Genomic DNA, 13,341 nt, shown 5'->3' on the forward strand with positions numbered 1-13,341 from the left:
TTATCTCTCTATAAAAGCAAGGAATCTGTGTGTGTGTGTGTGTGTGTGTGTGTGTGTGTGTGTGTGTGAGTGTGAGTGTGTGTTTCTGTTAGTCAAATATCTCTGCGGATCAGGATCACACTGACCTGAGACTTTCAACATGGCTGCTGCGTGGTTCAGTGGTGTGCATCTAAGCATTTGCTTGGACTGCAATGATACCGTGAATAAATTATTTCATAAATGCTTTACAAATTCTGCTGAGCATTGTCCACCGGAGCCGCCACAGTCACTGAGCACCAGAGCCAATCATTGCAGAGCTCAAGCCCACGACATACCTGAAGAAACAAGCGGATTTATACCTGCAGCTGTGCGAGCTGGAACGGGATTTTGTCGGCGGTTCGGTCCGTTCTGTTCTGTGCATCTAAACTCACTGCTGTGGATTAATGAGATTAAACGAGTCCGGACCGAGTCTGTTAGGATCTGAGGAGATCCGGAGACGCGCGGACAACAAAGTGGAATCAGAATCTGTGGATGTTCTTGTGTAGCTAGCTACACAGCCCACCTCCCGAGGCGACGGACCGGACGCATCGGCACGTCCAAAACCGGACCTAGGGTAAATAATGTCCGCCACGCTTTTTAGCGAACATTGCCGTCACGTTTGCTTTGTGTCTGGTGCTGGAAGAAACGGTAAAAACGGGCTTTTGTCAAGAAAGTGTCCAAGCAGCAAGTTTGTTTGTTGAGGAACAGGAAATTGTGGGAGGGACCTAGGCGGATGATTGACAGGCAACGACGGTCGGTGTGTAGACAGCGATACCGAGAGTTGAGAGATTTGTGACATTTAGCGTGTTTGGAGTGTGTAGTTAGTGTGTTATGTAGTGTTTGGTGTAGTTTGTTTAGTGTGTAGTGGAGTCGGTATTTTGTTTAATGAGTCAAAACAATGAGGAGAAGCTGAATGTGGAGCAGGCAGTGCAGCTCTTTATTCAGCTGGAAGGAGCATTGCCTGCATTTAAATGTAAATAGTTACATATAACTTCGTAAATGTTTAAAACGTATGCACAAATTTAGCAAACAACAATTTATATTTGCATTATAAGTAATAAAACATGGTTTGTTAAACGTATTTGTGGTTTTCACAGTAAAAAAAATCCAACTTTTTCTACTCGGATTTTATGTTTTTTTTGTGATTTTAGGTCCATTGTGTTAATACAGTATGTCAAAATAAAAAAAATGACTGTACAGTCATACATGTGAGGTTGTGATGAAAATAATGACACCAAGTAAATAGTTTTTAAGGTGAAATGTAATGGCAAAACCAAAAATAGTCAAAAACGGCCAATTATACCCTGGAATATCGGATTTCACAACAAACCTAAATATCCCTGACGCCCCACTTTCAAACACAGCCTCATTTGGCCATCCATGAATAAGCTACTTAACCTCCCACTATTTTATAGGAATACACTTTTCTTACGGGCACTGCACTAGTTTGTGAAAATACATCATGTTCTCCTGTATTTTATGTGTCAATTGTGGCTCCTTTAAAACAGGTAGCAGTGAAGAATACCTTAATCCATAAAGGAAAAGCCCAAAATATTGTGTGAAAAGTCAGAAGTTGGTTTGGTTGGTTTTGTAATGCTATTCGAAATAAATTAGATCTTTGAAATTATAAAGAAATATCAAATACTTGACAGAAACAATCCTTCTAATAATTAATCAATTCGTAATTATTAAGTCATTTCGTCAAGAAACAATCCAAATACACAACACACTGTATTGTAACTCACACATCAACACGTGGGACACACCCACCTGCAAACACACTCACACACACTTACACACACACCCTTTAACATCTCTGGTTTCTTACATTTCATTTTATTTGGTCATTCTTTCCATTAAGACTTTGTTGTTGTTCACTTATTTGTCTTGTTTCACAAGTTATGTCATTACGGAATTGTTTGTGCTTTAATTATCATCAGTTGCTTCAGTGGTGGTAACGACATTGCTACAGTCAAACAGAAGGGTTGGATGGTGAGAGTGAGAGTAAACCTAATTTGACTCTTCCTTTTGATATTAAAACTGGAGCAAGGGTTAAGGCCAGTAACTCTTTCATCTTCTGTCAAATAAAATCAGCTTTTTAATCAAGGTCAAGTTGTTACCAGATATAACTTGCGAGTGTGCCACATGCCAGGCAACATTCCAGTGACGTCTGTCCGATACGATTGAAACTGTCTCTCTGATACATCTTTAAAGTTATGATGGAAGCTGGTAGCAGACTTTTTTGACCTAACAAACACAACCTCCCTGTCGCATTCCTTCAACCACCTTGATATTTGTTCATAAATACCTGAAAATGGTACCATGCTAACATTGAGGACTTGATAATAATACATGTGTTTCTCCTTCCATTAAGAAATGAAGGCTTTTATTTTGTACATGTATTTCTACCTGAGCCGGGTAAACTGTTGGCTGGTTAGTTTGTTCACAACACATCCGTAATGTAGACAAATAATATGAGCATAATCACATCTTTATGGGAATAGGTCACCTGACCCATACAAATGTCATGTAGATATATAAATTAAATCTAAATTTTTAATCTGAATATTACGTATGAAACCTAAATGTTAAATCTAAATGTTAAATGCTAAACCTGATATATCTAAATCTCAATCTTTATAACTAAATCTAAATCTACATGTTAAATGTAAACTTTAATGCAAAAAATCTTAATCTAAAAGTTATATCTAAATCTTTGAATGTTAAATCTAAATGTTGTTGTGGAAATTTTCTGCTCTTGGTGAAGATTGAAATAGAGACTTGTTGCCAGCCGACAAAGTTTTATTTTCTTTGCAAAGAAAAGGTCAATCAACATGCGAGCGGTTCAAAATGAAGAAAGACCCTGAACATCAGGAAACTTGAACATTTATGCCTGAAGAAAAACCCACCCCTTGGGGGTGTTTTACATCCTTTGTCTGCTGTGGGGTCGGCCCCCTACTCAGAATGTCTTTTCACACTCTTGTCTTTCACAGGTATCAGCACCGACATCCTGGAGTGTGATTGAGAGGTCTAATCAACACAATTTAAAATACAAAAGGGTTTGAGTATATCATGAGAAAGTGAGAGGTTGGGTGTCTCCGAAACTTGAAATGCAATTACAAGGTCTAGACATTAAAATACACAAATGGGTAGCAAACAAAGAGATCTGATACCTTGGGGGAAAGCAGGGTGTGGAGGCATCTCAAGTAAAAAGGGAATATTAAAATTTACCACTACAATGTCCAACCTGAATATTAGGTCTTAATGACACATTGCTTGGTTAAACTAAATATTAAGCTTATATGTAAATGTACACTTCCAGTCAGCAGAAGAACAGAATACAGCTTGATAAATAGGTCCAGCTGTATATTAATATATATATATATATTGTGAATAAAACATCCAAATCAAAGCCTTTCAGTGTAGTATCTGGTGAATTGTACAATCAGCACTAGAAACTAGAAAAACTAGAAACAAACTAAAGGAACCAAAGAATCAGTACTATTCTGTAGTTCTGGTGAGATTCAGAAACAGGGATGGCAGGAATAGAAAATAACATTAAGTACAAAACTGGGAGGAAATCAAGACCTTTGTGTTGTATATGTTTTGTGCTCTGTGTTTGTTTGTGCTCTTAATCTAGTAAATCTAATCTATTGTACTGTATTGAAAGCATGTTACTCCCTCTAGCCAAACCTGATTGGCTAGTAGCCATGGACATTCCTCAGCTTTCTGTTCTGTCTCAGGTATCAAGATTGCCTTCCCTGTTTACTGCACAACCTGGAAATCCTGTTGTACTGACTGGAGGTGTAATAAACTTACATGGGCAGCCCAGAGATGTCTTCAGTCGTCTCAAGCATCTGACTCTTCTGGACAAGGGTGCTGTCTCTTGGTGTGGTGCAGTGTCTTCTGGGTTTGACTAGTCAGTAATGGCAGGTAAACGCTGCTGCCCCTGTGGATCCAGTATAGAAGAGCCCAAGCCAGTTCCTATGTCTACCACAGCACCAACTCTGGCCCCAGCTGACCAGCTATGGAGCACCAGCAGAGACAAGGCGGTCAGGCTGAGGATGGAGGGCTCAGGCCCGGCCTCGGAAACTCCAATGACCATCCATCAGATGTTCCTGGAGACGGTGCAACAGTATGAACAGTTTCCAGCTTTGGCTTACAAGAAAGAGGGCCGGTGGTTGACCATGACATGGAGGCAATACTATGATCAGTGCCGGGCAGCTGCAAAAAGTTTCCTCAAGGTTTGTTTGCGTGCAATATATGACTTGTTTTTATATATTTATATTTCGATCTAAAGTATTAGTATTCAGTTTTTTTTCTGCCAATAAACACTGATATGAGAATATTTTCACCTTCATATTACAAGGTGAAAACAATGAGTTGACTCAGGCTTATATTTTTTAATTATTGTCATCTTCGTATATATTTAGATATATAATAATGTACTTGCAGTGTACTGTTGATTCTATGAATACATTTCTTACATTTTGACAAATATACCAATTACTGTCATACTATGTTTTCCAAACATTATCTTTATATATATATATGCAAAATATATCTTAAGTAATAGGCTTTTGAATACATAAAATTGTATATCATCAACTTGAAATCATTTGATAATATACATCCCATATATTGATATGTATCATCAAATATACTCCTTCCATATCTGCAAAAAGGCATTTTTGATATATGACATTACATTTTTCAGTGTTTGTTGTATCATGCTTGTTCTGCATACACTGAAACTTTAAAGCAGATAGGTGACAAGTTACCATAAGGTCATAAATGTAATCTGACCCACAGACATGAGCAGATATTTGGTATCTTTCCCTGTAATACTCTGCCAGACTTTTACTGCAGCCACCTTCACCTCTTGCTTGTTTCAGGTTGCTTTCAGTCTGGTCTGAAGCAAATAGCAGCAAAGCTTAAAGTCAGAAAGTCATAGTCACTGTTTAATTTAAATAAACAAATAACTACTTTGAACTCCAGCATGAACAAACTACACAAAACCTTAAATTCCTGGCACCTGTTGTGTAAACAGTGAATTTACTTCCCTCTCTCTGTTGTGAGAACGGGCTGCTGAAAACTAACACCTGGGTGTGTGAAATACTCAGCTTGTGTTACCTCTCCTGTTTCATGGACAGGTTCGTGACTTTTGAAATGTAGGTCAAGAGTAATAGAGGCTCTATGCCATTAAAAATGCATGTTCTTATAATGCAAAAATAACTCACACACAATTTGTGTTCTTGTAGTTGGGGCTGGAGCGTTACCATGGCGTGGGGATTCTGGGATTCAACTCCCCCGAGTGGTTCATCGCAGACATCGGCAGCATCCTCGCTGGGTAAGATCACATTTACAGATCTTCCACTGCTGCACATTGTTTCACCAGTGGCTGCACATTTAACTCCGTCCATGTTTATCGCAAAGTTCATCTGTGTGTCTCTGCCCACGCCTGTTTGTGTTTTAACAGTTTAAAGTCTCAGGAAACATGATGCAGATGTTAGACTCACCAGGTCTGCATTGTTTTCTGGAAAACTATGGACACAGCAAAACATATTGTCAGTATATTCAGTCACTGTTCTTGGATAGTGACACTGAACATGTGTTGGTTATGCACCTGTTCAAAGACTTTAAATTACCTTAAAATACCCCCCAAAAAAGGTATGCTGTAATTCCAGTTTTGACAAGCAGTAAATCAAATGTACCAGTTTGAATCATTGATGCAGAAACTGTGTGCTCTCTCCTCTGGGTGTCGATGTTTAGATGTGTTGCTTTAGGATGTTTCACAGATGCTATTCTGGTTGTTTCGAGGATAAAAGTCTTTTTGTGTTAGATACTTAATATCTGATTTGATGATCACATTTCTGTTTAATTCTAATGTCATAGAATAACTGTTATCTGTATTGTGTGTGTGTGAACTAATTTTGAATGCTGCTGTTTCAGCCAGGAGCTCTTTAAAAAAACGTTTCCTGGTTTAAAAAAAGAAAAGAAAAAAAAAGAATAATTACTTTAAACACAGATTTAATTCTTTACTTCTCAGTCAAAAAAGTTATCTCTTAAATTAATAATAATGTGTATTCATGAACTACTTTGTGATACAAACTGTAGGCAAATGAGCATTCTCCTGTATCTCATTTGTTCCTTAGTGGTCTGGGAACTGGAATCTACACGACAAACTCTCCTGAAGCTTGTCAGTATGTGGCTGCCAACTGTGAGGCCAACGTCTTGGTTGTGGAGGACCAGAAACAGCTCAACAAAATCCTGCAGGTCAGGAGCTTCATTACAGCACCAGCCCTCAGTGTGCCTCGGATAACTATTGGCAAAGAGCAATCTGTCCTCAAATGACTTGAATTTGTTGAATTTGTCTTTCCCAACAGGTTAAAGATCATCTACCTCATCTGAAAGCCATTGTCCAGTATAAAGGGGAGCTGCAGCAGAAAGAACCCTTCCTGTACACAGTATGTTCACTCAGCAGATATATTGATTACGCTCTTAAATCCCATCTGATAGTTTCCTCTATGTGATGCCTCCACTGCTGCCCCTATAAATGCGAAGTTATCTTTCCTACCTGTGGTGTAAGACTTGCAACAAGATATGATGTGACTGAACTTAAATATATCAAACAGCTGCAGTTCAGCCCAGATTCAGTCCATATTCAGACCTAATGTGTGTGTTTCTGCAGTGGGCAGAGTTCATGAAGCTGGGAGAGGACGTGCCTGAGGAGCAGCTGGATAAAATGATTGACAGTCTTCGGGCCAACGAGTGCTGTTCTCTCATCTATACCTCTGGAACCACTGGCAACCCCAAAGGAGTCATGCTGAGCCATGACAATGTGAGTTCGACCAAAAGTCCAAAACCATAAGATATTCAATTTATAATGATGTGTGATGAAAAAAGCAGCAAATCCTCTCATTTCAGAAGCTGGGAACAGATAATATTTGGCATAGGAAATGTATTGATTATCAAATTGAAGTTGTGGCTTCCTCCACACTGCTTGTAAAGCTGCAGCTGAACCATACTACTTGTGGACTATTGGCTCAATATGAACGTTTCATAAGATCTGTGTGTGGGACAGATGCATGATGATGCTGATGTGTGTGTGTGTGTGTGAGTCTGTATTTGCTGATATGTGTTGTGAGAGCTCAAGAAAAAAAAAAAAACTTTTTACAGGTGACATGGACAGTCCGCATGGCTCTATCCATTGTAAATCTTAAACCTGCCGAGGAGGTGGTGGTCAGTTACCTGCCGCTCAGCCACGCAGCGGCCCAGATGTTCGACATGTGGATGTGTATTTGTTATGCCGTGACCACCTACTTTGCAGAGCCAGATGCCCTCAAGGTGAGGATGCCCTCTGTTGTATAAACATGAAATCAATAATGAAAGTTTTTTTTTCCAATTTTGACCATAATCCTCATTCATCTTTACAGGGATCCTTAGGAACCACACTGAAAGAGGCACGTCCAACTTGTTTCCTCGGGGTTCCTCGTGTATGGGAGAAGATGCAGGAGAAGATGAGAGCTGTTGGTCTCAAGGCATCCCCAATGAGGAAAAGAGTGGCAGACCGGGCCAAGGCCATTGGTCTGCAGTATAACTACAGCAAAATGAACAAGTGAGACAGTAACCATATCCAGGCTAATAACTGCTCTTTTGAAGAGGCAAATTGACACTACCTTTGTTAAACAGTGAGGATAAAGACTGAGCTGTGTGTTCATGAAGAGCACCAACTGTGCTTTTTGCTTTTAGGAGTTTAAAATGACATGGAGAACTGAATTAAGCATGATACACATAGCATCAGACACTGCAAGATCTCTAATGGAGACTGCCCAGGCTAAGTGTAACAGGCTGGACATGGATTAATACATTTCTGGTATGAGGATGTTTACCCAGAAGAGACAGGATCTGTTTAACCATGTCCAAACCTTTTCTAGTAATAATGAGATCATGAGATAGTGAGTCATAATTATGAGAAACAGCCTCCAGTCATAACACATTTTCATGGAAAAAAAATAGAAAACAGTTGAGATTTTTTATTCTGGACCACAGTGGTGGACGATGACAATGTGCCACGTTCAATTTGGTCCCAGTTCTTGATTACTAAAAGATTCTCACCTCCAAATGATAAATGATAAATGATTGTTTTACAGGGAGAATCAGGTGCCATGGGGCTTCACAATGGCTAATAATCTGGTCTTTAAGAAGGTGCGTGCTGCGCTGGGCTTGGACCGCTGCAAGATCTTCTTCACAGGTGCTGCCCCCATCACCAAAGAAACTCTGGAGTACTTCATGAGCCTGAACATCCCTGTGATGGAGATATACGGCATGAGTGAAAGCTCCGGTCCACACACCGTCTCCAGTAACGAAGAAAACCGCATCACAAGGTCAGCAGGAAAGCCTTCTGGAAGAGTCACCATTAATTAAAGTGTGTTGCTGATATGGATGTTTTAACAAGATGCTACGACAACTTTTCCCTTTGGTGAAAGTTTGACTGAAAACAGGTTTGAAACATTCCCTTTTACAAGTGGTGCTAACATCCAGTCACTAAATATGGCAGACCATCTCCCCCCTACCATCACATTCATTTAACAACACCACTGTTGTTCGAAACATCTACCTCCTCAAGTGGTTACCAGTTTGTTGCGCTAGCTAATGCTGCTAACACGAGCTAGCCGAAACCACTCCCTACCCACTATATAGTTAAATATACAGTGACTTCACCATTTTGTAGTGTCATCCAAATGTTTCGTGGGAATTATTATACCCTATATATTTGACACAAAATATCCGACGATGCATAGGCGATCCTCCGGTCAAAAGCATGCTTCCCTAACCTTCAGGGCCACTGCTGCCCAACTACCAAGACCCATGATCGCTGAAAAAACAGACACCATAACATACATTTTCCCCCCTACTTTCTATGAGCTATTATAAAAAAAAGATTTGTCTATATAAAAATGTGATCAATATGACCTTCAAGTCAGCGAAAAACCTCGAGTTTGAAAATATATCGAAATAGGACAGCTAAAATCTCTGCTAACTGATATGAACCCAGGAAACCCTGGAGTACTTCATGAGCCTGAACATCCCTGTGATGGAGCTATATGGCATGAGCGAAAGCTCCGGTCTACACACCATCTCCTGGAGTGAAGATTACTGCATCACAAGGTCAATAGCAAAGTGTCAGTATAATAAAATGCTTCTGGGATATGGATGTTACTACAGCACGCTGTAACAGCTTGTTGGTAATCTTTTCACTGGTTCGTTTTTGTGTACTGAATGTTAAAGTCCAGGAGAAGGTGTGACATCTGGTCAACACCAGGACACATAGGGTCTTACCGTTTTCATGTTGTTGACTTATGACTGGTCCTTCCAGCTGTGGGAAGGTGATGCCAGGTTGCAAGACGAAACTGGACAACCCGGATAAGGATGGGAATGGAGAGATATGTTTCTGGGGTCGACACGTCTTCATGGGTTACCTGAACATGCCAGATAAAACAGTAGAGGCTCTTGACCAGGATGGCTGGCTGCACTCTGGAGATCTGGGGAAACACGACCAGCACGACTTCCTGTACATTACAGGAAGGATCAAGGGTAAGATCCTATAAAAACAGCCTCTGAAATGTTCTGTTATAAACAACAAAGGTCATTAAGTTTCTGACTTCTTTACACAGAGCTGATCATCACCGCCGGTGGAGAGAACATCCCTCCTGTGCCCATCGAGGACGCACTGAAGGCAGAGGTGCCCATCATCAGCAATGCCATGCTGCTCGGAGACAAGCTCAAGTTCCTCTCCATGCTGCTCACTCTCAAAGTAACAGGACCTCCATTCCTGCAGACACACAGCTACTAAACAAATAAAACAAACACAGTGTTGACCCTTCTCTCTGCTTTTTCAGTGTGTCGTGGACGACAACGGCGAGCCCACAGATGAGCTGAGCCCCGAGGCTTTGGCCTTCTGCCAGCAGCACGGCGTCACAGCGACCAAAGTGTCACAGATCATAGCCAATAGGGAGCCAGCTATCTACACGGCCATTCAGGAGGGCTTGGAGCGCGTGAACGCCAGAGCAACATCCAACGCCCAGAAGGTCCAGAAGTGGATCATACTGGAGCGAGACTTCTCTATTGGAGGAGGAGAACTGGGTGAGTCGCTGAGGTTTTTTTGTAACTCTTCCTTTTGACATTAAACAGGGGCAAAGGTCAAGTCAGGATACTATTATTAAAGGAGAACTTCGGTCGATTTAAACATGCAGCTTCATTGCTCAAGCTACCCTTGACTTGCCAGCACCGAAGACGCGAACAAATTTGGTCCAACCATTACAGAGTTCCGTGAACGGAGACTTAGCATTGAACGCTAACAGCATGGGGTCAGAACTTTACACTGTGTTTTAAGCGTCTTAACATGCTCCACATCTCACACCAAAAGTTATGCAACATCAGCAGACACCTTAGCACACAGCACTGAAGCATGTATGACTCAAACTGAATAAAAAAGTAGTTAAAACAGTGTGTTTGTGCAAGCAGCTACTTACCTGTTTGTTGACATCGGCGTCTTCCGGTAGCTAGACCAAACTACTCAATCCGTCATGCATGCACTTACTCCCTCACTGGCGGAGACAGAAACGTAATCCAGCATTTTAGTGTTTCTGTTCATAATGTACATGTCCATGTTACAGCCTGTCATGAGCCATGAGCCTTACAATAGCCTGTTAAGCCTGTTAAGTGCACACTCGATGGATATGCTAGTTTGGTCTAGCTACCGGAACACACGGATGTCAACAAACAGGTAAGTAGCTCCTTGCACAAACACACTGTTTTAACTACTTTTTTATTCATTTTGAGTCATACACGCTACAGTGCTGTGTTGTAAGGTGTCTGCTGATGTTGCATAACTTTTGGTGTGAGATGTGGAGCATGTTAAGACGCTTAAAACACAGTGCAAAGTTCTGACCCCATGCTGTTAGCGTTCAATGCTACATCTCCGTTCACGGAGCTCTGTAATGGCTGGACCAAATGTGTTCGCGTCTTCGGTACTGGCAAGTCAAGGGTAGCTTGAGCAATGAAGCTGCATGTTTAAATCGACCGAAGTTCTCCTTTAAGGAATGAGGAAGGATTCACTACAGCTATTTTTAAACCTACTGTCATGTTTGATCAGCAGTCATTCAAGGTTGTGTGTTGATCAGACACGGGTGACTGTGCAACACGCCAGACAACATTCCAATGGCGAGCGATTAAATCTCGCCCTCAGAAACATTTTCAAATCTTCCGTGGATCAAATGTTGTTATCTTGCAGGTGTTGCTCAGTAGAAACTGAATCTTTACGTTGAGATGAAATTGAATTAACCTGCTTCTACTTTCTTTCCGTGCAGGACCCACCATGAAACTGAGGAGGCCCATTGTTGTGAAGATGTACCAGGAGAAAATAGAGGAAATCTACTCAGTGATGAAACAGTAGACTGAACTGCACGGAGATCAGATACTACTCAAGAGAGAAACTTCATCGACATTGTGTTGTACGCAGACGTCAAACTGGGAAATATATAAATCTCTCTTCACCTGACTGATAAAAGTGCAAAAGAGACATAAGAGGAAAAAAAATCAGATTCTGATTGTGTTGCAAAGGAATATAGGTCTGTGCTGCTATGTCTAAATCCTTGATGTCGCCAAGACAACCTAAACCGAGACATAATCATAATCATAATCAAGACCAGAGTGTAGCGCAACCAAGACAAGGCCAAGACTTCGGGGTGTTGAGACAAAGGCAATATTAAGACCAAGGCAGGACACACTAATGCTAAAATGTCGGACATGCAAACCATAGTCATGCCTCAAATTGATGAGAAATATACAGGATTCCTCTTTATTCACCTCTTTTGTTTCCGTATACAGGATATATGTATGTATAAGTGTCCTGATTGCATACTGTGGGTGAACTTTATTGGTGGGAATTTTCCTTTGAGTTCTATTAACACATACAAACAAACACCAAGCAGCTGAAATCCACTTAATCATCTTTATTCAACACTCCTTCAGTCATGTTTTATTATGTCAAGTTTCTGTCGTCTGTTCCAGATCGATATTTAAGCTGTTAAATGCACACACGGCTTCACAGCTGCTGTGCACCTTTTGTACATAAAACATTACAAATCAGAGCCAAATATTGCTGTTTACAGTGAGGCATCAGGTTCAGTAGCTCACTGGAAACAATTATGGTAAATGGACTTACATACCGTTTTTCCAGTCTACTGACCCCTCGAAGCACTTTACAACTCATGTCACATTCACATACTGATGCCGGAGGCTGCCATGCAGGGTCGGACCGGCTCATCAGGTCTTGCTAAAGGATAATTTGACATGCAGCTGGTGGAGCCGGGGAATTGATCCACGAACCTTCTGATTACTGGTAGACCCTCTCTATCTCCTAGTTTGACCATTTTTCAAGGTTAATGTTTTTAACTATAATCCACTGTGGCCTTGAAGATGAAACTCAAGTGTATTTTATTTTTAATTGTTAGTATTTAAAGATTTTACAGCATTAATTGCCAGTTTCCTGTCTCATATTGTGTACACAAGATAATCCTCACCTGGCAGAGCTGCAGAATAAGTATTTTTATAATGTGATATGAATATTGATAGCCTGAACTTCTCAAATCACAAGCGTGTGCAAATGACATAGCATACATTTTAATTTGTGCTAGTCCATGTACAGTTTGACAAATAATGACATTTGTATTTTTTGTTTGATGTTCCATGATTGTCAATAAAAAAAATCTGTGATGTGGGTAAACTGACCAAACTGAGTTCATAAAGGTGTATTATTTTGACAATTTTGAGGACAAGCTGTATTGAACTTCTGTTAGCAGCAAATCCGTCTTAGGTGTGGGATATCACAGCCATGAATGAAAAACTGGAGCTTGCAGATCAACAGGTTTATGCAATGGGATGGATCTGCCTGGGGAAACCTAATGAATGGAGACCGATGTAACAGTAAGGATGCCAATATATTTATCAGACTGTCTGGACAAAACACAAAATGTACTCCCAATGAAGATAAACTGGACCTTAATGTTTATTTTAGACAAGGGCCGTGAATGGGAGAGAAGGCTTGATATTTTCTGGCACATTGTCTGAGGATCCCACCTCAAAATGGCAACAGTGGTTTAGAAGGTAGAGCTCTGCTTATCGGAGGGTTGGTGATCCGACCCTCAGACACCAAGCTGCACGACGAGGAATCCTCGTGCAAGATACTGAACCTGAAACTGCTCCCGATAAGTCTCTGCCATCAGTGTATGAATGTGTGTGTGTGTGTGTGTGAATGGC

General features: G+C 40.8%; 1 protein-coding gene across 1 annotated transcript; it reads left to right on the top strand.

The window, feature by feature from the left end:
• The first annotated feature begins 3,820 nt into the window (after nt 1–3,820).
• LOC115581084 (long-chain-fatty-acid--CoA ligase ACSBG2-like) lies at nt 3,821–12,560 on the top strand. Its single transcript, XM_030415929.1, has 12 exons — nt 3,821–4,262; nt 5,280–5,368; nt 6,174–6,294; nt 6,405–6,485; nt 6,710–6,859; nt 7,198–7,365; nt 7,455–7,636; nt 8,172–8,405; nt 9,398–9,615; nt 9,696–9,835; nt 9,921–10,164; nt 11,391–12,560. The coding sequence occupies exons 1-12, from the start codon at nt 3,945–3,947 to the stop codon at nt 11,474–11,476; spliced, it is 2,031 nt and encodes a 676-aa protein (XP_030271789.1). The 5' UTR covers nt 3,821–3,944; the 3' UTR covers nt 11,477–12,560.
• Nucleotides 12,561–13,341: the final 781 nt, after the last annotated feature.

Source organism: Sparus aurata, chromosome 5 (genome assembly GCF_900880675.1).
Source record: "Sparus aurata chromosome 5, fSpaAur1.1, whole genome shotgun sequence".
Lineage (NCBI taxonomy): Eukaryota > Metazoa > Chordata > Actinopteri > Spariformes > Sparidae > Sparus > Sparus aurata.